General features: G+C 40.7%; 3 protein-coding genes across 3 annotated transcripts in view; 1 reads left to right on the top strand and 2 right to left on the bottom strand.

Annotated features, from left to right (window-relative positions):
- fat3b (FAT atypical cadherin 3b) overlaps positions 1-10104 on the bottom strand; it is a gene marked incomplete at both ends in the record, with an annotated part of 65564 nt that extends 55460 nt beyond the window's left edge. The window contains 4 exons of the mRNA XM_080508781.1: positions 623-741; positions 6282-6483; positions 6902-7036; positions 7141-10104. Coding sequence (XP_080364907.1) covers positions 623-741; positions 6282-6483; positions 6902-7036; positions 7141-10104 — 3420 coding nt within the window. The remainder of the gene's footprint in view (positions 1-622; positions 742-6281; positions 6484-6901; positions 7037-7140) is intronic.
- A 1607-nt stretch (positions 10105-11711) lies between these two features.
- Positions 11712-20654, top strand: chordc1b (cysteine and histidine-rich domain (CHORD) containing 1b). The gene is made up of 11 exons (XM_080508199.1): positions 11712-11840; positions 15169-15218; positions 15299-15355; positions 15505-15665; positions 16270-16370; positions 16683-16741; positions 17512-17582; positions 17841-17946; positions 18107-18226; positions 18328-18390; positions 18762-20654. Exons 1-11 carry the CDS (start codon positions 11777-11779, stop codon positions 18936-18938), a joined length of 1029 nt encoding a protein of 342 aa, XP_080364325.1. The 5' UTR covers positions 11712-11776; the 3' UTR covers positions 18939-20654.
- Positions 20655-21646: 992 nt separating this feature from the next.
- Positions 21647-24623, bottom strand: LOC308139480 (tyrosinase-like; the record flags this gene model as incomplete). The annotated part of the gene is made up of 5 exons (XM_080508940.1): positions 21647-21912; positions 22074-22255; positions 22338-22485; positions 23267-23483; positions 23802-24623. The coding sequence occupies 5 exons, from the start codon at positions 24621-24623 to the stop codon at positions 21647-21649; spliced, it is 1635 nt and encodes a 544-aa protein (XP_080365066.1).
- Positions 24624-24958: the final 335 nt, after the last annotated feature.

Here is a 24958-nt window from a genome sequence, read left to right as displayed (position 1 = left end):
AATTTGGCTTTAATGCTTCACAAACACTAACAATACAAGCTTTAAAACCTGTCTATAGATACATGGCCATACATGAGTCTGGGTAACAGACACAGACTAATCAGCTCAAGTATCACAATCTTCGAAAGGTTTTGGGTAATCATCAAATATGGCACTGTAGATAACAAACACAGAGGGAAAAAATAAGCTGAAACGAAGCATCTTAATGCTAATGTGACTGCAGAGTGTGATTGCTCAGGAGCTGCTTTACAAAGATGAATGGTGGCTGTAAAAACATGTGGTAACTTAAGTAATTCAAAGAGATGTGTTGTTTCAATCAAGCTACAACTAGTAAAGTGTGAGGACATTCATATTAAGATGATGGATTTGGGACCAGTCTTTAACTATAACTCACATGGCAATAAAAAAAAATATAAAAATGTATTAGCCAAGGCACACCAATTAGTTTTTACTTAAAAGTGAAGTAAATACATGTGTTATATGCTGCATGCTGAATTTCAAAAGTCATACTTAAGGGTTAGGCTGCTATCTCCATAAGAGAAAAACAAGTCATTTTTTTGCCGTCTCAGACCTCTTATGCATGCACAGAATGAAGTGAATATTGGCAAGTGAATGTCGGTACCTGTATGAAGACCTCAATCGAAGCAGAGAGGGGTGTAACCCCTCTGTCTGTGGCATAGACAGTCAGCCAATATGAGTCCTTGGACTCACAGTCCAGAATACCAGCGGTGTAAATCACCCCTGTTGAAGCATAGAAAAAAGATTGATGTACTTGTAACTTAGGTTTGAGAATACAAAATCTATTAGGTGTGTGTGCTTGAGGGAGCAGGGCAGGTGTTATCAGCAAAATACATCCTTTAGAAAACTCATGGGAAAAGTCTTTGAATACTAAGTTTCCAGAGGCAAAGACACAAATTCAGACTACACTTCTGTGTCCCAGCATCAGTGACATTCACAGGCATTAGTGGTGCCGCTGTAGTCACCTTCAATGTTTCAGCTTCTCTACAACTAATCACAGCTGACCAAACTGCTCTCAGTGCTATTTGCTTAGTGCTACACGTACCCTGAACTGCCCCACACCAATAAAGAAACACACAAATCAACAGCTCAACACTGACGCACAAACACAGAGACACTCAAACACACTGACTGGTGTGTGTGTGTGTGTGCGTGCGTGCGTGCCTGCCTGCCTGCCTGCCTGTCTGCATGCGTGCGTGTTTGGTGGCCTTAAGTAAGATGAGTGGCTGACAGCTTTGGTGACCTCTTGAGGGACAAAGAGAACACTCACAATGGACGACACGTGGGTTCCTCTTTTATTAAATCAGTCATGCAGGACTGTACGAGTAAACACTTCAAAAGTGACCCACAGTCTACTTTTTACCACTCATTTATGTCTGCATTGTGCTCACAGCACTTTATTACACTACTACAAGGTTCTGAGGATTACATATCATATTTAAAAATGTATATCTATTTTTTTTAATACACCCTGGCGTGAAATCTTTTCTATCAGATGGAACGAGGACAAGTCAGCTCAGGATAAATAAACTGGACTGATCATACGAGATAAGATACATTTCTGCTAAATGCATGCAGATCTTTTTAGGATCATGGGTTTTCTGTTAAATTGACACTTTGAAAAGACACCCTTTCCCAGAAACATATGAGTCCATTACTTCAACTCAGCTGAAGAAACTCAGTGAGTGCTGAAACGAATGAGTCTGTGCACAGCATCTGTGGTCAAGTGCACATCCTATTAACCCCAACCAGATGCTCAGCGGATCTCAGAGTAGACATGTGTGCAAGTAAATATTTACTTTGGCTCTCTTACGGTGACTCGGGCTGAAAAATTGCCATCATACAAATGATCGTGGACTGGATGATTAGGTTTGAATGCAATTTTATGCTTTTGAAAAGACTTAGTGTTTGTATTAAAATTAGACCATGAAATAAGAGCAAAGTAGTTATGAGACAGACCGTTGTTCTGCCAAATGGCTGATATTCTACAGCCACAGTCATGTGATTACTGCAGAAAGACAACTCGTGGTGCAAACAAGACCGTTGCAAATGTTTCCAGAGTAAGTGGGAGCATAGAAAATATACAGAATTTGATTAAAAACTAGATTCCCACTGTAAAACTTTTTTTTTCCTTTACAGTGTTTCGTCCTGCTTTCAACCATAGTCCAATGGGATGAGCCACAGAAACCTTTAGTTGGATGACGTTGCATTAAAGAAGGATGGATTGACTCTGCTTCTCTGGTAATGTAGTGGTAAAACAGGAATTCATTGAGCACTTTTAATATGATCCACACCAACAAATGAAGGCTTAGGAGTGTAACTTAAATGTGACACAGTTGCCCAAAACAAGGCAACAACATCTCTTCTAAACATTGAATTGGTAATACCCTCTAACCATAAAATGTGACTTTCATGTTAATGTCTTTTAGTGTACAGCAAAAAAAATATTAAATTGTAATGTTTTTCTACATATAGCATTTGTTCTTGGAGGTAAGCACACCTTAAATAATGTAATCTACTTTTGTTGAATAAAGGTTAGGTGTAGCTTAACTCTTGTTTCCACTCCACCATAAACTCTGTACACTCAGGTACGTATCAAGCAACAAGCTGCTGGAGGTCTGGTGGTATCACCAGAAATGTGTTTCTGTCAGATTATGACTAAGCGGCTGCCTGAGGCTTGCACAATGCATAGTAAAAGTGTTTGCTCAAACACATCCTTGCCCTGCCGTCCTTGACCATGTCCTTTTCAAACCACATCTCATCTCTGTCAGAACACTCGACTGAGAGACAAGGAAAACAGAGCTGGCTGTTTCAAAAGCTCTTTGAACTTTAAGACCGACAGGCAGTATTCAGTGGATTCGATCTAAATTTGATTTGACAGCATCCATTCTCACCATAAATAACACACTTCAAAGAGTGAACCAAAAAAATTGAAGAGTTATGGCACATTCTCCAGTTCCGAAGTTCACCGTACGCTGTGGTTTACATCCGTCTGTCATGTCTAAGTCAATTCAGCTTCACACTTATTTGAGACTCCAAGTTATTGTGTGAATTTCACTCTTGAACTGACTGGCACTGTATGTGCTGTAAAGAGGCGAAATCAGAAAAATATAGCTCATTAATATTTTATAAAGGCAGAATGACTGCTTTTAAAATGTGTTGGCCTGTAACTTAAAGAATGCTTTATCCTGACTGTGACAAATCCTGGCGCTTGCAAACCCACTAATAGAGGAGCAGTGCCTTCTGACAGCTGTCCAATGAGAAATGCAGGGCTTGCTTTCCCCCTTATCAATGACAAGAATACCAATTTTTGTTCAAAGTGCAAGGGAGTTAAGCATATAAGCCAGAGAAGACTTCTTTTTGGAAAGATCTGCTCATGTATTTTCCAGGCTCATACATTGAGTCATCTTAAACGGTATTAAATACAGAAAAACATTCTGCCTTCATAAAAAGCAACTGTGACAGACAATTAAGGGGGGCATGGTGTCACACTATGAACCAATTTGCCCAGTCCACATGGGAGGAGGGGGAATGGGGTGCATAAGTTAGGACATGCTAAACAAAATGGATTTCTCATTCTTCCTCTCATTCACTTTGTCTCTTTCAGTTTTTCTCAAAATCTGTCTTGCTCTCTGTTCACATGCTTAGTGTTGGCACTGAGAGCCACAGATTGACAAGCAGCCAGAGCAGAGTCACTCAACATGGCAGTTAAATGCATGGTGGGAGTACAGAGTGATTCTCCAATGTCCATGACCTGACAAGCCTGACTTCTAAGCTGTAGGATTAAAAATGAAAACAAATGCCTAATAAAGCAAAACTTGGCTTGGTGCATTCTCGCTATAATTTGCCATCTGAAAATGTATAGCATACAGCATATATAGCATATAAAGGCTTTGGAAGGAGAGAGCATTATTTTCTTCTGACAGTTTTTATGTACTCCACACTCCCCTGCATCCTCTTTCTTCCCCTCTTTGCTTCACTTCCACTCCCCTCTCCCTTCACTTTCTGCTCTAACAAGCAGTCTGATTTCCCCTGGAAAATCTGCACTCAATAAACGTTCTCACTGACTGTGATGCTCCTTACTGGAGTTTTAATACTACAGTGAAAAACTGCACCAGGAACTATTACAGAAGACTGCAGGGATCTGTCTAGGTATTGTAGCACTAATTTGTCTGCATGAGTGTATAGTGATACATATATCTATACATAATATGAGAGAGAAGTAGACATAAGAGTAATCTCTGACGCTCCATCTGTTTCCCTTGACAGTCAATACTAATTACCCTGGTTAAATGTCAATACTGGCCCCCAGTGCAAGTCATGTACAGGGGAGAATCAGTGCAACAAGAGGTGACGAGAAAGGCCACAGGAGAAGTGCTGGAGTTTGTTCCATAAACTCAGTGTGCCAACAACGGAAAATATTTAATATGTCCATTCACCAACAATACTAAATGGCAAATTCTTAGAAATCAATGCTACTATCTACTCCAGTATAATTACCTTCTTCTCTAGCCAAAAAAGCAATTTGGGGTGAAAAAGTGTATAATGCTAACAGATACTATCATATTTTCTGCCCATCGGTTAAATCTTATTTGTATTTAATCCTTCATTCTTTAGTGACTAGTGTGTGATGAGGAACCAAGAATACTAAATCAAAATGAAGTAATTGTCTGAACTGTGTGTAAAACCCTAGAGGACTTTTAATTTGAAAGAAGGGCTTTTAATTTGTAACTGGCACAGGTCTCAGACCTCAATTAGAAACATCAATTCCATTTTCCAGAGCTAGTATCATCCATCTTATCATACTGTATATCAGACATTAAGCTTTTTTTTTTATTATTATTATACTTGTCAAATGAATACTGTGATTGTGTTTTGCAATTCAAATAGTGATTAACATAAACTCATTTATTTTCATTGGCAACTATAAACAAAGTAATATACGGCAATAAAAAGCATGTTAAACAACCTTAAAAATGTGTTACTGTCAAAACGTATGAAGTCATACTGATCAGACAGTCTTTGTGGTAATTTTGTCAATGGATAACGAGTGAGAAATAGTGAATAGATTAATTATTATATGAACTATTAGTGAATGATTAAATAACTATTAGAGCCAACGACATTGCAATATTGCCAATTAATAGGTCGGACTCCACTAGAGACATTGTGCTAAACGGATACCGGCACATTAATGATTACTGTCTTAAACAAATAAGTGACTTTGACCTTCTGCCTTCAAAATGTCTAAAATCTCACCTTGTGCATTTAAATCTGTGTTATATCAATTATTATTTCAAAAAGAATTCTGCATAGGGAGAAAACAATAATCAAACAAAGAACTTGTTTGACGTTTGAAGTTGAAACGTTTCAGCACCATGGAGAGAGACACACTGGGAATCATTAGGTTTAAAAGATGCACAATGACAGTTGCAGGCAAATACTGCAACAAACATGAAGAAAAAGAAAGAGTCAAATATTCAAGCTGTTTTGGAGTCATACTGCTCTGATTTAAATATGGCAAATTACAATATCTTATCTATATATCTTTCTGCTGTTGATTTTTTTTTTTTAATCTTTTGTTCCGTTTTTGACCTACTGTCCTCTCCTGTTTTTATATTTGTATTTGACTTTCATGGTTTCTTGTCTGAATTATGATTTCAGCTGTAGTTTGATGCTCACTCCAGGACCATTATAGAGTGAAAGTTTATTTTGGGTCAGGTCTCTTTAAATAAGTAACAGTGATTTCTCCCAAACTTGGAAAGGATGGAGCCACTGGGTAGGAGAGCCTTGATCAATGTTATCCACAGAGCACTGGATCAGTTGTACTGAGAGCGGCCTGAGGCCCAGCCAGTGTAGCTGCCATGCTGCCCTCATTACAGTAATGATCTCCCAGTACACAGCTCCCATGTGAGGGCCCCATCAACACACTGGCTGTGGCTGCACTTCACTCTCTCTTCACCTCTGCCCCCCCCCCCCCAACTCCAAATATACATATTCACTCACAAAAACATGCTGTCAACTTGTAATACTTTGTGAATCACCTGCAAAGCAAAACTACTGGAGGACAAAATCACAGACTCGTCACACAACAATTCTCCAGATGGGAAAGTCAGCATCAACGGCATACGGAGCAGTGAGATTTCCTTTTAATATGCACCAATTAGCAATTCAATTAGCCGTTGATATTCTGCACATAGCGCTGTACATTATTGGATTTTAACTTTACATAAATAGGCTTTACGATTGATCTTATGCCACACCTGTATCTTCGTCAATGGTGAAAGTGCCCAGGCCGCTACCTCCACGGACCGAGTACCTCAGCACACCGTCTCGTCCCTTGTCGTCATCCTTCGCGCTCACTGTCAGGACACTTGTTCCTGCACGGGAGTTCTCCTTCACTGAGCCCCTCACAGCAAAGTCAGGGAAGTAGGGTGCATACAAATTCTCATTGACATCCACCACCTGAAGAAGCAATAGTTCATTGTAATTATGCTACTTTCAACGGGTATCTGAACTATGTGATCACTTTTACCACTTACCCCTATGTATACATGATAAAGCTTCAGTGATAAGCAATTGCTTTGGTAAATAAATCATTTAGCTGGTAAATGTATCTTTCTCTGCCCAAATTAAGCTGAATTATTGGACAGTGACAATTTATCATATTTAATTTTTGTTGGGGTCACTTAATGCAACCTGAATTAATCACCTGAATGAAGTGAACAGAAATGAAAACTAGCTTAAAATATTTTAAATGTATCATGTTCACAAATCCTATCAACAATTGGAAGCTTGACATTGTCCAACAAAGTTATCAATGATATTGATTAAATGCATACACCGATCATAAGAAAATGTGAACTTGTGTTATGCCACCTACCTCTATTTCTACAAACGTCTGGCTCTGGAGGCTGGGTATGCCTCTGTCTTCAGCAAGTAATGTCAGATTGAAAAATTGTTGCTTCTCAAAATCCAACTCCTTCCTAATCCTCAGTACTCCGCTGATGGCATCGATCTGTATAAATCATTGCATCAGAAAGACTTTCATGCATCATAAAATATCAATTAAAGCTGCTTAGCATATGCAACAGTATTGATACACACTAAAATATCACCTACCTCAAAAGTGCCGTTGAAGTCATTAGTCAAGGAGTATCGGATTTGTCCACCAGGACCGATGTCTGGGTCCTGAGCCTGAACCCAGGTAATTACAGCCCCTTGTGGGAGGTCCTCTAGTACTCGGGCATTATAGCTGCTAGGAATAAAAGCTGGAGAGCAATCATTGACATCTTCCAGTATTATACTTAAAGTTGTCACTGATGACCTCCGAGTGCCTCTCTCAGCCTTGTCTCTCACTTCAATCTTCAGTGTGAAAATTGGGAATGCTTCTCTGTCCAGGTGGCTTGCCACAAATACACTTCCAGTTTCACTGTCAATACCAAACTGAGGGATACTGGTCAATATTGCGTAGGATAGCTGTCCATTAGGACCCATGTCTATGTCGAAGGCAGTAATAGTAATAACTTCCATGCCAATGGCTGTGTTTTCTGAAACAAGGACAGAGAAGCTGTCCTGATAAAACTGGGGGTCATTATCATTTGCGTCCTCAATGATGACAGTCAGTAGTCTCCAGTTGGACATTTGCGGCACCCCCTGGTCATAGATGGTGATATTTAGAAAGTAACGGTCCAATCGCTCACGGTCTAGTGGCTGTAGTACAGTTATCAACCCATTTTCCATGTTGATATTGAAGCTATTTTCTTTGTTGCCATCGGAAATGGCAAAGAGAACATGTGCGTTGAAGCCTGTGTCGCCATCTCGCGCTCGTACCTGAAATACACTGGCACCTGCAGCAAGGTCTTCTCTCACTAGAATGCTTGTTGGTAAGGCCTCAAATTGTGGAGCCTGTTTGTTTGTGGAAAAAAGGTCTCCATATCGCTCATCTGATCTTGTTCTTGCCATAGAAGAAGCTTTAGAAAGCATTTTTTCTGCCAAGAGTTGGGCTACTCGAGTCTCCCTGCAGTCAAACCCCTTAGCTGGCATCCTTCCTCTGACCACTGACACATTCACAAATGTAGGATCAGAGAACATCTCTCCATCAGTTGCTACTATTTTCAGATTGAAATTCCCACTTTTTAAACTATCCACGACTAATGATCTTTTCAATGACAGAGCACCTGAGTCTGGATTTATGTTAAAAAAATCCAACTCGTTTCCAGACAGTATCTTGTACATCACCATTTCCAGCTCATCCATGTCTACAGCAGACAGTGTGACAATAGTCTGATTGACAGGGAAATCACGGCTTATCATCCCTCTGCAAGACACTCTCTCAAAAAGAGGCTGGTTGTCATTGATATTTATCACACGAATGGTGATATTCACCTCACTCTCTCTCCTGTAGGGTGAACCCCAGTCAGACGCTCGCACTGCAAAAGTATAGATATCATCCGATGACTCAAAGTCTAAATCCTTTGTGATTCTCACCTCCCCTGTGTCCTGATCTATGGCGAATGGAAGACTTGGCTCACCACTGATGGTGTGAGTAACATACCCATTCTCTCCTTTGTCAGCATCCACAGCAGACACTAAAAGGACTACAGAGCCGACAGGCAAGCTCTCATTGACTGCAATGTCATAGGATGGCTTGCTAAATACAGGGAAGTTGTCATTAGCATCCTCTATGGTAATGTGGATGCTTGCTCGCTGCCGGCTAATAATGTCCAGTACCTCCATTGCTATGAAATCTTGTGATATCTTTGTTAGCTGCTTTATGGTCATAATAACACCAGTCAAAGGATTTATATCAAAGTACATTGGATCTGAAAGGCTGCTGAAACTGTAATTGACACTCACTGCAGCTGGGGAGATTTTCACCACCTCTACTATCGTGCCTGGGGGAGCGATTTCACTCAGCTTGGTTACATAAACCTCTTTCTCGAAATTCGCCAGCACTGGCTCGGGCTTTGTAACCAACAACTGAACAACTTGGGTATTAGAAAACTTAGGAGGTATGCCTCTGTCCTTAGCCTGGAATGTTAAATTGCAGCCATAGGGGAATGTATCCCAGTTGACCAATTCTGATGCTTTTACCCGGTACTCATTCCCAACCGGTGATCGATCCAACACAAACTGTTCATATGTGTCACCCTCAATGATGGACACCCACTCTATTTCCCCAGATATCCCATCGTCTTTGTCCTCTACAGTCACTATTACATAGAACGGATCCTTGTCCTCCCATGATGGAACAACAGCTGCTGCCCGGAGAACAGGAGCAAATTCATTAATCTGCTCCACCTTTATGACCAGCCTGGCAGTGCTGCTGATACCATTGTTTCCATACAGTTTCATTCCTCTATCGACCACCTGGACCTCCAGCTCATATCGGTCTTGTTTGTCCATCCTGGGTCGACCCGTGAGGGTGATGACCCCGCTGGTTGGATGAACGGCAAACAGGTCTGTTCTGTTCTTGAAGAAGTAGTAGAACTCTCCATTTGGGCCCACGTCAGCATCTGTGGCTGTAACGCGACCAATACTGGCCCCGAGGGGGGCACTTTCAGAAACAACAAATGAATAAGACGTTGGGGAAAAAAGGGGGCGAAGATCATTTGTATCTAGAACCTTGATATATACTGTGGTTAATGCTTCCAGACCTCCTTTGGCAGATGCCTTTACTGTCAGGGTGTAATTGTCCTGTACTTCCCGATTTAATGTCCCACCGCTGCCTCCATTTGTGCATATGCGAAGAAAACAAAAATCTCCCATTACAAACTCCTCGGCCTGGAAGATGCGTTCACCATCTCCAGACGGAATCGAATATTTAATGTCTAAAGTCCGGGGTGGCCCGAGGATTATGCCCATCTTTACCTCACTTCTGGTATACGTTCTTGCAGCAGAGTTCTCTAGAATGGAGGCATTATAGGTCGGCTGTGTGAAGAGCAACAACCCCTGTCCTGCTTTAGGTTCTGACAGGAGTTGAGCATAAGTTGATGGGAAACAGAGGAAGGGGGAGAAAACAAAATGAAAAAGAAGAAAGATGCTGGGTAGAGAAAACATTTTCCCCCATCGATTAGGCTTCATCTTTATTCCATCACCCAGTCACCCTATATTTAGAAAGAATGAAAAAAGAAAAAAATATTGTTGGTGTTAGTCTGTGATTTGTTTCAGGCATGTACTTTGTAAGCTGAAAATTTTGAGAACTCTGTGACAAAAGTTAGAAATATATTTCTGGAGCCGTGATTATCACTACAGGCAAATGATTGCACATTCAACAGTGGCACCAACAGTTTGCAGTCAAAGACTGAACACTGCACCCAAAAGACTCTAAAGCAAAGGAATGACATGTCTTTAAACAATCTCTGTCTCAGTGAAAAATACCATGTCATCTAGATAAAATAGCAAAGATCGCCAACAATCACTGTTGTTTAAAAACCAACTAGAAGTCACAAAAGAGCTTTAGAAGTGTTGCTGCAAGTGTGACATGTTTCTAGATGAGAAAAAGTAGAACGTGTTCTGAGAAACACCAACATATTCTTACAAATACTGGAGCTCTTTTTAGGAATGATTTTTACATGCATATAATGAAAAAAAATCTTATTTAATCTAAGTTAAAGAAAAAAAAATTGCTATCAGAAAAAAACCGAGAAACCAAATCAGATGTCCGAGAAAATGATCAGACAAGTAAATTACAAAAAAAAAATCATTTTATAATTATAAACGCTTTATAAATATTGCATACGCCATTGTGTGCGTTCCACACAGCTCATGCATTATACAAGAGCGTTTTCCTCATGGAAATTCCAACTTCAACACAATTCAAACAAACAACTGATGATGAAATCGAGCAGATTAATTCTCCGAAAAGGACCCAGAGAGCGTATTATCGATCATTATCAGCATATCTAAAAGGCTGCCAGAAATCAACGGCTCATATCAACATTCCCCTCTGCGAGACTGTCCCAGGAGATCTTGGGATGCACTTGTCGTCTCCCATGTTGATGCAGATCCAGTGAAGCTCGCATTCATTGCAAAAAAAATAAAATAAATAATAATAATTTACGACTTTCTCAACCTCCAGTTTGCAGCCTCATTCTCTCTCTTGTTTGCACGAATTTGCACAGACTTCACATTGCAAAGTGTCTTCTTACCTTTAGAGCTGGTATCAGTGAAAGTAAATCCTTTTCCATTTTCTTGTCCACATTCATTTAAAAAAAAAAAAAGAGCATTTTGAGAGTCGGTGGTGAAGCGCAAAACAGAAAATCGCTAATAGGAATCCCGACAAGCAGTTGTCTACTTGACTGCAGCCACCCTCGCAAAACTATAGCTATTGCCCCAGTTTCATTCACCTCACTACTGTTCACCTCACAAGTGTAACCCCGAGTGCAGCGTGCGTTTTTATCCGGGTCTGCAATAGTTTGATAAAAAGCTGTTAGATGTTCTTTTGCTGGAAGATGAGGCTTCGTGATAAACGTGGTACAGAGAACGTGTGGCTTGAGGCAAGTTTCAGAGCGGTCAGCATCAGTTGTCGCTTGTGTGGGACCACGGTGCGCAGAAGGCAGGAGGCAGGAGGCGGGCACCGGACCTTCTCCGATCTTTGCCGAGTAGAGCCGAAAACACCCGGAAGTGTTGCCGGATCGTACACCGCACTTAAAGGCAACGGCTCCGGCTCCGCATCTTTCTCAGTTACACACGAGTCTTGTTTAGTGGTCATTTTATTAAAGAAAAACCAAAACTATTCAAACTATTTTCCAACATGTCGGTTTTATGTTATAATAAGGGATGTGGAGAACGATTCGACCCAGAAAACAACCCAGACGGTGAGTAGTTTCTCGGTTAACATCGCTGTGCTTCGTGCCAGGCGAGCAGTGAAGCTAACCTCTGGAAATTTCTACAGCAAACTGGCCTGCCGGGCCCATGTAGCTCACTCAATGCCCGCTGCTCCCGACGGATACAACTTCATACATGAACCCAGCTGTAGCGGATGATCCCGGCAGCTAAAAACACGTGGAGCGACAGAGAAATAACGTGATCGCTATGTTGTTGTTAGCATGTGAAGCTACAGCGGTTAGCAGCGTGGAGGGCGACCTAAAGACTTTTTGGAAACTATTGTCCTGACAGGACGCATGGTGAGCGGGTTAAAGTTTCAAAAGCACGTCATGTTTTTGGTTTTTGGTTTTTTTCGGGTCGTAGACGAGCTGCAGTACGTTCCCTGCGGTTTATCAATGAGGCAGCAATGTGCTAATGTGAAACACTGAAGTCACTTTGACCGAGTCGAGTTAAAGAAGAAATTGGTAGATACAATGTTTTATACACAACATAATAATTAACATTTAGTTATATTGCAACATTAGTCCACAGGACTCTTCTTCAACAAGTTGAAATTTGAATTCGAATATTTCCCTTGAATTTTGGTCTGAGAGCTAGAATGTCTCATGCTTAGTTAATTTCACCTAAATAGAGGTCAACTGGTGGACGCTAAAATAGTACACACACGCACTAAAAAGTTGTGGTATAAATGCTATTGTAATGATTCTGTTGATCTGACTTTTAATTTAATCGACCTCCAATACACTTATTGCAAAAGCAAGTATATAGCTTATGGATACTTTTCTCTTTTTAATTATTTCTATTATTATTACGTCTGACAATTTATATTCTTATTGAAGACCTGATCCTCAGATTCCAGTCTGTTTGTTTCACACTTTTAAAAACCACTGTTATTCACCCTCCCAGAAAATACGGTTATCTGAATCACAGCAAAGAAAGCTGGTCTGTTATTGTAACAGGTTTTTTGGGGGGGTTTTTTTGCTGTACAATTGTTTTTGGTTTTTTATGGCCAGCTTACTGAAACCTGGGAGGCAGAAACTGTTGTGAAATGTTCCAGGCAGCTGAAAGTAAACAGAAAGGGGCCCTTTATATACCCTGCAGCATAAGTTCAAGTGAAAAATTGAAATTGCTATTCACTTACAGTTGACCTTGCAAAAGTCACAGGGAAGCCACTACAGAATTCATAGCGGTGGCCTCGAGGTTTGTAAAATGAGTAATTTTGAATTGAACTGTGGACGAGCACCACCGTGGGTCCCTGAGCAAGCCCCTACACCGGGTCACAGGTTGCTTCAGGAAAGGCATCTAGTGTAAAGGAAGGGAGCGGCCAAAATGAACTCTGTCCTCCTCACAAAGCCTTGATAGAGCCACGGAGTGTGGACCATTGCGCACAAATGGACAAAAGATGTTACTTATTTAAGGAAACAAACACTGATAGTTGTTGCAAATGACTAAGAATATAAACAGGATTTGTTGCTATCATGTCTGACAGGCTCTGAAATTTACCATCCTCGCGAAACGGTAAGCTTCTTTTGAAACTTGCCCAGTTTCTGAAATCGTGGCGTGAAAAAGATTCAAAATCCACTTTCCTCTCAAAGACAACAGCTACACGCTGAAACCGGTTTCACAGAGATGTCTTTGAAAACAAAAGCACTTTTAACATCAACTTAACATTCATTCATTCAACTTTTTGTTTCAGGTGACAAACCTTAGTTATGCTAGTGTTTTCAGACTTGCACGCAATTAAACATATTCAACATCTTCTTTTTAATTTGCTGCATTTAGAATTGGATACCTCCTGAAGAGTAAATAGAAAATTGAGTCATTGTTCAGTATTGTTGTTTTCTTTATAAAATGCACGTGTGCAGACGTCTCAAGTAACAAATTCCACGTGTGATTGTAGATGGTGAAGCTCAGTCCCTTGATAAATCTCGAACATGCATTGTATTTCCATATTCAATTTTATAATGAGTTGGTTTACCAGATGATATATTGTTGTTACAGACACACTGATTTAGCTCTAATTGAACTTTTAGAGTAGTATTGTTGTTCTCGACTCCCATGATGGAATGCCATGAATCCTTGATTTTCTATCATTAGAATTGTTCTGTCTTGGAGTGATCCGGCATTGTGCACAGCCACACACTTGATGCAGGACTCGAGTCTAATTTCCATTTTAATAGGATTCGTCTTTTTCCACAACTGCGGAGTGCATTGTTATCTTTCGAGGTATCTTTGAGGTGTATCGATGGCGGTGACGCACAGAAGGCACCGCTCAGGCCACCCTGAGGCTTGATTTATGATATCCTCGTGAGTTTTTTTTTTTTTTTTTTTTGTTCCAGTATGATTTGGTCTTTAAATAGGTTTCACTTTTTATTTATCTCAAATATTGATAGTATAATAATTTATGTATCATCATAAGTGGCTCATGGCTGTTTGCCACATACCATTAAATTGCCACATGTCCTCCATTTTGGAAGACAGTGGTCACTTAGAGGTTAGAGTGGCTGCCTCTGCATCAGAGATTCACCGGCATAAATCCTCCAGCTGACGATTCACCACTGTGGGTCCCTGACCAAGGTCTTTGGCCCCCAGCAGCTCACCGGGTGACGCATGTTTGTGTAGTTAAGGTACGAATGGGAAACTAAATGGGAAATGCAGAGTAAGACTTTCCCCATGGGCATCAATGTTGTATTTCTTGTATTAAAAGGAGAGTAAAACAAATTTTCCAAGCTCATTTACTTATTTGCATTTCATGCTGAATTAAATGGAATTCAGCAAAAGTAAGTTTACATTTCTGGATCTGTGGGGGGGGGGGAGTGAGCATATGATCTTGACAAGACATTAACATTTCTTTATTCTGTTTTTGTGATTTGCCAAGTCCGTAGTAGGACTTGGTTGTCCTCATTAATTATAATGTCCCAGTCTTTTTGATTCAGCTCTTTCTCCAAAAGCTGTTCTGAACACAAACTTCTTAAACATCTTTCCAATTAACTATTAAACTGCCCTCAGTGAAAGGGAATATATGTACATGTTTTCTTTCCTCGATTTTATCCTACAGATGTGAAGGCGGAGCAGTCATCTCCGCTGTGATGCTTTTCCGAGAAGGAGCCATCAAATCAGTTAGAAGTGACGTTAGTTGATATTTTGAAGCGCACTGCGATAAACACAAACTGCCTTTCGATGGTGTTACTCAGCCTTCTGTAAAAAAAAAAAAAATTACATTTTACTGCAGAAGCTATTCAGGATGAACTTGTAAACAGTCTCCATTTCCCAGCACCACAATATATATTTCTTCTATGTTTATTTTTGTTTGCACAGATGGCTGCACCTATCATCCAGGAGTCCCGGTGTTCCACGATGCCTTGAAGGTAAATCGCCTGAAAATGCACACGTGAGCTTGTATCCCGTTTTTACCACTCCAAGGTGATGTCACTTTAACTTCCTGCAGGGATGGTCTTGCTGCAAGAGGAGAACTACCGACTTCTCCGACTTCCTGAGCATTGCTGTGAGTTTCCTGTTTGGGTTGTACGCTTTCGTCTCTATTCTCCACGGCCTCTGCAGTCCATTGTTTCATGCTGTCGGTATTGACCGCCACATTTTGTCTGTGGCCGTATTGACACCAAGTGGTATTGTTTGTTAACTTTCTCCTCACAGGGCTGCACGAAAGGTCCACACAACAAAGAGAAGCCCCCTGAGCCGGTGAAGCCGGATGTCACCTCATCGGGAGAAAAGAAAGAGCTCGACGACCAAAAACCAAAGTTTAACGAGTACATCATCTCTGCACCAAAACCTCAGGAGGCCATACACAGACCGAGGTTTGTTGTACACACACTTTTTGCAATTTAATAAGCGCCATAAGGATGTTCTAAGCTCCTACCATTTGTGCCAACTTTAGTCGACGTGATTTGAAATGCAATTGTTTGTCCTGGCATTGTTGTTCAGCTTCTAATTGAAAGTAATAATTAGAACAGTCCTCGTTTCCATCCACTGCATCAGCAGGGTTTCTTTTTGAATGCGTTTCTCCTTTAGATGCCCGATGTGTGTTGTGCTCGGCTTTATTTTCCGATTTCGTATTAAATGTATGAAAGGTGAGTCAGAGGTATTAAATCATCAAACGTGAACTGAGCGGGTCACAGGATCATCTGAGGTGTTCTCCAGTCTTTTAAACTGCCTTCAAAAGAGAAAGAACGGGCAAGTGATGAAGCGATTACGACTGACATCGTACGTCTCCTTTCAAGTAGAATATTGGTCTGAGCTGAGCTTTGCACACAAGATGTGGTTTTGGAGTGCTATCGCCAATAATGTAGATTTTGCTCTCGCTAAAAAAAGATATTACAGTGAGTAGTTTTAATAAATTCTTTAAAAAAAAAAAAAAAAAGGTTTTTTGTGAAAGTTTTGCTCTTGATTTCTTTCTCTCAGTGCTGATGAACCCATGGTGAGGTTGCAGCATAAAGTCTCCTCCTCCCTGAAGCAGGCTCTGGAGAAACTCAAACTGTCTGAGAATGCTGCCGAGAAGAAAGGTGAAAACAGAACTTAATCTTCCCCTTTTTCTTTCACTCCCGCACGTCTGTATTTTTTAATCTTTTTTTTTGTCATCTTCATCTTGGAAAACCATCCATCCACAGCTTTTTAGAGCCGACAGGAAGGTCATGTTGACAGTAGAACTTAATGGATGGCCACTGGGAGTTTGCCATCACCTGTGTCATTCGCATCATGGCAGTGGAGTTGAAGCTGACAGGAAGAGGACAATGCCTCGTTTCTGTCGAGAGCATATTTAGATTCTCCTCATGGGCATCAATTCTTTGTCTTTCTCCTCCCGTCTGACTTTTCAGAGGAAGATAGCGACGAGATCAAAATCGGAACATGCTGTAAAAACGGGGGCTGCACTAAAGTAAGTAAATCAACCACCGTCAAATGGAATCTTCTGAAGGAAATGTATGTGCTGCTAAAATAAGTGACCAACTTTTTTTTCGTATTGATAATATTATCTTTGAAGAGTCTGTTTAAGTGTTTGAAGTTTGAATTATTTCACAATTATTTTCACAAAAAAAACTGAAAAATCAAATGTTTCATGAAGTAAATCCACCTGATAAGTTATCAACTCGGTGGGCAAAGCAAAGGGTTCCTCCAACCTCCACTTTTCTGAGACGGAAAGTAAAGATTTTAGTTTTTTCTCAAACTGATATGGCCCGTCAGAGCCAGAATTCGAGATTAGAAGCTAAATTGTGAAGAGAATCTGCACTGACATGTTTGGTAGATACTTGGAGTGGGAATTTACTGATTTGCATAATTTCACTTTAACTGATGTGATTGAAAGCCATAAGACAATGTCTCCAGGGCAGCTTACATCCAGTAAGTAGTAAGTTTTATAAGTTGGGGTCTTGGCAGAGGCAGAACTTGTACTTTTGGGTCTTTTAATGGGGAATTAATGGGTTTTCTAGACAGTGATACATTGATCTTTGTCACTGAAGGTTGTAAATCTGATTTCAATCAGCACTATACTAAAGGACTGTCCTTTTCATCCCCCCCATAAAACTAACAAGGAATTCGGAAAGTACTATTGAAATGTTTTATGAATATAAGTGAAGTGAATATAAGTGAAGGAATTGTTATGTGTTATTTCAGTGAAAAACCTGATATTTGACTTTGTCCTACCTTTAGAGCTTTGATGGACCTGCCAGTGATTCAGACGTTTGCTCGTACCACTCTGGAGTTCCCATCTTTCATGAAGGGTGGGTGCTGGTGATATTGTTATGCTAAAATTGTGAAGTGAATTTCGATTTCACATTTAAGAGCCCTTGGTTTTGTTCTGTGACCGGATAGAGGAGCTATTTTCTGGAAACCGGAAAAGACTCCTGTAGAGCAGCACTGATGTTTTACTGTTGTGTTTCCTGTTAGTTGTGTTTACTGTTTCTCTTGAGTGACAAGCTATTTACTGCCAAAAAAAAAAAAAAAGCACAGTGAATGTTATGTCCTTCCCACATCCCCAGGATGAAATACTGGAGCTGCTGTAAGAGAAAAACCTCAGACTTCAACACCTTCCTCTCTCAAGAGGGCTGTACCAAGGGAGCACATCTATGGAGGAAAAAAGATGCGGTAGGCGCACCGGCTCAACATCAAGCGGTCATTTATCAAATCTGTGTGAACGCGCTTCGGCTGAGACTCCATCTAGTGGCGCCTGGTGAACGCTCACACAGTCAGTGCAGGCTGTCTGTGCTGTATTTTAAACACGGCACGATCTGAAATCTCTCCGCAGGGTAAGAAAGTGGTGCCATGTCGTTTTGACTGGCATCAAACCGGGACACAGGTCATCATTTCTATCTACGCAAAGAACGCCGTCCCAGAGCTGAGCTTTGTTGACGCCAACAGCACCACGGTGAGAGACGCTTTTGTCTGTCACGTCAGTGAACTGTTTTGAAACATGTAGTTCGTCTCGGTTGACTGTTGTCTCCTCTCCTCTCCTCTCCTCTCTTTTAGCTCAACATCAGCATTATATTCGAGGGAGAGAAGGAATTTGAGCAGAAAATCAGCTTGTGGGGAGTAAGTACCCTGTCAGTTTTACTCCCGATATGAACGCGCTCCTGATTCTTGCATCCTGCCCCTTTGAATTTAGACTTTTCTGTTTTTTTTTTCACTCTGCATTCAAAATACTGCGGTTTTGCTTCCTGGCATAGATGATATCTGTTTGTTTGATTTCATACTGATAAACACGAGATCCACTTTCAGGGCAGCAATCCTTTTGTTTGTTTTGTTTTTGTTTTATTTTTTGTGTTTGTGTCGGGGTCAGCTCTCTCCCTCACAGCAACAAATACGATTGTGTGGAAAACTATAAAGTGATCATTTGTTAATTTGTCAATTACCAGCATCGTTTTCACGTCTCTCTTTTATCGCACACGCTCGTGTCATTTCAGGTCATCGACGTGAGTAAAAGCACAGTAAACATGTTGGCAGCAAAGATCGAAGTTGCCATGAGGAAGTCCGAGGCGATGTCCTGGGCTCGTCTGGACCTGCCCCCCCCTGTCCCCCCTCCCAAAGAAAGCGAAAAGAAAGAAGAAGATGAGGATAGTGAGGATGAGGATTCCAGTTAAAGAGGTAGCATGTACGATTAGCTGTATCAAAGGAAACACACCATACGAGTCTCATTATTGACAAAGAATTGCCTCTAGCTGTGTCGGAACTGTTGGCCTTTACTTCTCAACCTCACAGCGCGTCCTCTTACCACTCTCCATTGTCCGAGCGCTCAACTCGGGACTGTTTCTTTGAGCTGTATTAGCAGTGATGCAAGTTTGATTGCTGAGGGATCGTTTAGGATTTCTACAACACTTTTTCATGATAATTAAAAGAGTAACAAATGTCCACGGGTCTCTTAATTTGCACTGAAATCTCCTGGAGAATCACATCACTCAATAAAATGTGAGTTAGTGGTGACCCTGTTGATCACGACTGATCGTATCAGGATGTGTTAATAGAGCAAAGTTGTGATCGTCTTACATCATCTCAGCCGTTTTCTTTTGTCTCGATTCAAGTGGACGGGGTCATGTCAAAAAATTGCAATATCATGAAAATGTTCAAATATTTTTTAATCACTCATTTCAGAAAGTCAAACCCATATATGATAAAGGCTCATAGAGTGAAATATTTCAAGCCTTTATTTCTTTAAAGGTTCATGATTATGGCTTACAGATGGTGAAAACCCAAAATTCAGTGTCTCAGAAAATTAGAATATTGTGGGAAAGTCGTGGTGTCACACCTTAATCAGCGAATTAACGCAAAACACCTGCAAAGGTTTCTTGAATCTGAGCCTTGAAATGGTCTCAGTCTGGGTCAGTAGGCTACACAATCACGGTGAAGACTGCTGACTTGACAGATGTCCAGAAGACAGTCACTGACACCCTGAGGGTAAACTACAAAAGGTCATTGCTAAAGAAGCTGGTTGTTCACAGAGTCCTGGATACAAGCATGTAATTCATGCAAAGGGAGGCACAACCAAGTATTGAGTGCATAGAAGTGAACATTTTTCAGAAGCCTTACATTTTTGTTTAAAATATACTTCTTTTTTTGCCCCTTAATCTTATGTAATCTAATTTTGGGTTTTCATTATCTGTCGTCAAAATTTCAAGAAATAAAGGCTCGAAATATTTCACTCTGCCATGAGCCTATGTCATATATGGGTTACACTTTCTGAAATGAGTGACCAAAAATATTGGAACATTTTCATGATATTCACATTTTTTTGAGATGTTCCGGTATTAGAAATGATTAATGTCGTAATTTGCTCTTTCTTTTTCCATTACATTCTTTTGGTTCATAAGTTCATTCCAAGATCAGATCTAAATTCATCACTTTGCAGTATTCACAACCCCAAAGTTTGTTTGGGGTTCTATTTTTACTGTATTGCTTTCAGGTATAAACTGTTAAGTGGGCTTGAACAATGTGCTTTACACAATCATGCCTTCTTATTTTAAAGCAGAACAATCGAAACACCAAAAAATTCTAGTAATTTGTAATATTTAACATATAAATATAGATTAACATGATATGGCCAAACACTTTACAGGGGGTGCATGTATTCCAATTTTAATCCAATGTGATTTAAAAAAACAGCTCTGCAGATTGAATTGGAAATTTTCATTATTAAACTGTTAATATTTATATAAAACTTGATATGTTGACGAAAAAATATTGTATTACAAATTAAATAATTTCCTTGGGACTCAAATATGTTATGTGGGACTGCATTCCTTATTCATGTCATTATACATAATGTATACGTTGTACAATTTTGAATTAAAATGCTGTATTTATCTTTTCTTTTTTTTTATCAAGACAGCATGGTATGGATTTCTGAAGAGAATGTACTGTATTACCTGAGAATTCCATTTCAATACATTTTTGAACAAAGTACTGTATTATAAAAAAGGTTATTCTTGATGGCATGTGTCCAGGCTGAGAATGTATGACGTGTATTTCTTGATTGATTCCCCAATTCTAGATTAAACGATAAAGAAATTATTTTATACTAAAACTTAAACGCTTGACTTCAACTTAAAAGGTTTATACTGCATCAATCTGAATATAGTTGCACATTCTGAACATGTTTTTGTTCTTATGTCAGATTCTTTCAAATGTTAATAGTTTGAACTGCATCTACTTTTCATAAAATTCAAAAGTAGTTGGTTTTTTTTAACTTGAGCAACTCCAAGGATACTGAACGAAGTCCTCGTGCAGCTCAGGTCTCAGATCTTGACTTTCAAGTAGACATCGTCACATTTTTTTTCCCCCACTTTCCAAAAGCAGCACAAACATAAATCAATTCAAATATTAATCAAAGTGTGTCTTAGTCAACTCCTACACACAGATAATAAAAGACAGCTCCCCAAGGCATCTGTTGATGTCTAAATATTTTTGTGGTTTTTACTCAGAGTGGTTGTTTGATAATTTTTCTTGCCTTGACTGATGCAACGCATTGCAGCGCCTCATTTTTTAAGGTAATCTTCACAAAAACCGAACTTCAGAGAATAAATGAGAGAAGTCATGATGGAACACACACGACGGGCACCATATATTTCACACAGAACAAGTCTGAAATGATCCAACGGCAAATATTTGAGAGGTTATATATCGTGGGATGGTAAAAAGTTCAAGGTGTACCTTAATCCTTTTTTGTAAAAGAAAATACATGCTTTCTTTTTCACTTTTATTAATACAATTTCAACATAATGCATACAGATCCGGGCAGACTTCACAGTGCTCAGTAAGCTTCATAAATGGGTGCATCTCTGCTCGGGCTGCACCTTCACATAGTTGTTTGGTAGTTACGGTGGTTGGTTTCCTCTGTGTCGTTGCTCCAGATAAGTGGCTGTCTCTCAGGGAGAGCAAATACGTTTTTCCAGCTCCTCCCTTGCAGCCAGGAGGACCCGCTATATCGCCGTTTTGCAGTGAGGACTGCAGCCGTTACAGCTATCGCCACAATTCCACCACAGAGTGCTGCAAGCAGCAGCCAGGGCCAAGCCGCCTGCAACTCTTCCAGGTAAGGATGCAGAGATTCTGCAAGCCTCTGGCCTACCAAGAACAAAAGCAAAGTCGCTCATTATTGTTTTACAGGGGAATATTGCGCAAGTTTCAATTTATTTCACCAAAGTCTCCATCTGTAAATGTTCTAAAGGGACAAAATAAAAGTAAAAATTATTAAAAGAGTCAGATGGAAATTAAAATTAACTTACTGGCACCGAGCAGGCGAGAGTATTCGTATCCGAGGTCCTTGCTAGAAATGAAGTATTCTCTGTTTTGATGCAAGGGCATGAATGGTGCCATGTGATATTCAGCATTGTGTCCTATAGGCGCGTTGGACCCTGGATACTGGGACGGTGATGGCCTGTGCCTCCTGAGCCACTGTTCATAAAGGCTTCCAGAGAGAGAAAAAAAGCAGCCACATTAATACTGCAAAGGTGCAAGAGGACAACTTTACATGTCTGAAGGTGTCTCACCTGTCAACAAAGGCATGGTGGAGAAGAAATATGGGGTCATTTGCAGAGCCCTGCACCGAAGACATGGATCCATTCATAAAGACATGCAGAGCAGCATGCATGCCCAAACGAGGACTGTTACCTAAACCAGTCTGAGGGTCTCCAAATCCTGCAAGATTGAAAACATCTCATAAGTAACAAAAATTGCAATTTGCTTTGGTGGGGGAGCCAAAAAGAAATTGTAGAGAGCATATTCCCCAAATGTGTGAAGCTCAATGAAGAAAACTTGATTCTTTGTATTTGAAACTCAAGCAGCTCAGGTTTCATTTCATCTGAAGTGGGGACTGGAGTTCACCTCTTTGAACAGACAACATTGAAATCTGAAAAGTTATGAATGATAATGACTCCATTAAATGGTCAAATAAGAAAAAAAAAATCATCTTAAAGTGAACCTTTAGTTTTCTGGGAAATAGATATGTGAATATTTTATGATCTGATATGGTAATCTAGACAGGCCATCAAAATCCTGCGAATGAGTCTACAGTACTACAAATAGGATTATATAATACTAATACCCTGCTATTACACTTGAAAATATATGTTTGGGCTAATGATGTCTTGTATTAGTTATTTAGTCTTCCTATCATAGCTAAACATGCCCCATATTAATGTCTAAATCGATGTCCATGCCAACTATGAAATAAATTCATGCCAGCCAGTTGCTCTAACATTAACATTGTGTATTTTAAGGGGGCAGCACAATTCAAGTAAAAATCATGTATTGTGATTGAGAAGGATTACTTACAGTATTACAATTTCGCAGTCATTAAGTCTGGGTACTTTAAAATGGAATAAATAATCAGCTTGCGGAGTAACAGTCAAAAAAGGAGAGTGGTAAATCTCAGTGAGTGTGTGTCAGTGCATAGTGTATGTGGCCAGGCTTATCTGACCTTCCAGAGTGTTCCTGAAGCTCATGTTGGCACTGCGGTCCATTGCTCCAGTGTCATAGTTGGGCAAACTGAGAGTGAACTCCACTTCTGCTGAAGTTGGTATTCGTTCAACCAGGTTACGATCGTGGTTCCCAGGGTTGCGACGCAGTGGGCCCTCCGCCCTGGCATCACACAACACACCTCTGTTGTTGTACTCGGTGGGTTCAGAGCACAGGACCTGCAGATGCAGATAGAGAAAAGCCAAAGCATCCCAACGGCAAAGTGAATGCCAGATCAGGTGACGGTGGATAGAGTGAAGTGCTCCTCTGCTTCAGTTAAATACAAGGATTTTGAGATACTCTTTTATAACGTTTATAACTATTATAACTCAAACAAGAAATCAAAAAGACAGTTAAGAAATTGGTGGAAGGAATCTTTTTAAGTAAAAAAAAATATGAATAATTTAAACATTTATATTTTAATAGAGAAATAATTTGACTCAAATACTCTTGAGAGGAGTAGAAAAGAAAACAAACCCTGGCCGGTGCTTGCTTACCATCCAGGAAGAGAAGACGGAGCCGGGGCTGATCAGATTGGGGTCCTGGGGACTCCGGCCCCCCATCAACTCATCCGTGCACACAGCACAGTCCTGGGCATCCCTCCAGTCCCAGTACGGGATGGCGAAGCTCATGTCCCCACTCAGTTTCCTGATCTCATGCTCCCAGTGCAGCAGGTAGACCCGGTGCCAGGGGAGAAAAGCCGGAGCCCAGTGGGCAAAGTCCACATCGGTCCACACGTTCCCCGGGCCGCCTAACAGCGCGTTCCTGGACACATAGTAATGGATCCACACGAACACGTCATACACGGACACATTGGAAAACATGGGGTTGGATCCGTTGCCCATCTCCACATAAGTCCCTGTGGCCACAACATAGTCCCTGCTGATGGTCTGCTTGGCCAAGTTCAAGTAGGATATGAACCTGATCCTCTCGGACCTGGACAGATGGAATATATTCCTCCTGAGAGATTCTCGTCTCTCGTTGCAGTTCTGCCCAAAGTAGCCAAACTTGCAGTCTCCACAGTTGAAGCCCATAAAGTTCCCGGCGCACTGGCAAGTCCGGTTGTAAAACACCAGCGGCCACTTTTCTCTGTCATCCAGGCCAGAGAAGGGATACTGCGGTCCGTCGGGCTGGTCGCTGACCTCCACGTCCTCACAGGAACCCCGGCCCGAGCTGGCGCCGCAAGGGGAGCCGTCCCCCTCCCAGGCCGGGCAGCACTGCTTGGTGTTCAGGGCCTCCTGGGTGGCGCACAGACGAGGGAACTGTTGATGGCTGAGACCCAAATACAACAGGAGACTGATGATCTTCAATAGCCACATCACAACTGTTCTTTTTTGGGGTTTTTTGTTGTTGTTTTTTTTTTTTAACTCCGAGACTCCAGCCGGTCCCAGTGAAAGAAAGAATGAAAGGCGTAAAATTCGAAGTTGGATATGAGAAGAATTCTTGGCTTAAGTTCCCACCCACCCCCCTTTGGTTGAGGCAGTCACATGCCCCATTAACCCCCGACTTACTTCTCAAGGGGAGGGTTTAGAAGGAATGTTTCCATAAGCACTCTTCTCAAGATTCTCCTTTCAGGAAAAAAAACAATAACCACAATTTCACTGATTAATCACTATTAAAATGTGTGTTATTCAGTGGACTCAAAAGTAAACCT

The sequence above is a fragment of the Blennius ocellaris genome, assembly GCF_963422515.1.
Source record: "Blennius ocellaris genome assembly, chromosome: 14".
Lineage (NCBI taxonomy): Eukaryota > Metazoa > Chordata > Actinopteri > Blenniiformes > Blenniidae > Blennius > Blennius ocellaris.
Note: the sequence above shows the minus strand (reverse complement) of the source record. Positions and strands in the feature narration are given on the sequence as shown.

What these genes read in the sequence shown, in the direction of transcription:
- chordc1b (XM_080508199.1), top strand. Translation starts at nt 11,777, where the DNA reads ATGTCGGTTTTATGTTATAATAAGGGATGTGGAGAACGATTCGACCCA. An exon ending in GAGGCCATACACAGACCGAG is followed by an intron (nt 15,666 to 16,269) that starts GTTTGTTGTACA and finishes TCTTTCTCTCAG; the next exon opens with TGCTGATGAACCCATGGTGA. An exon ending in GAATGCTGCCGAGAAGAAAG is followed by an intron (nt 16,371 to 16,682) that starts GTGAAAACAGAA and finishes CTGACTTTTCAG; the next exon opens with AGGAAGATAGCGACGAGATC.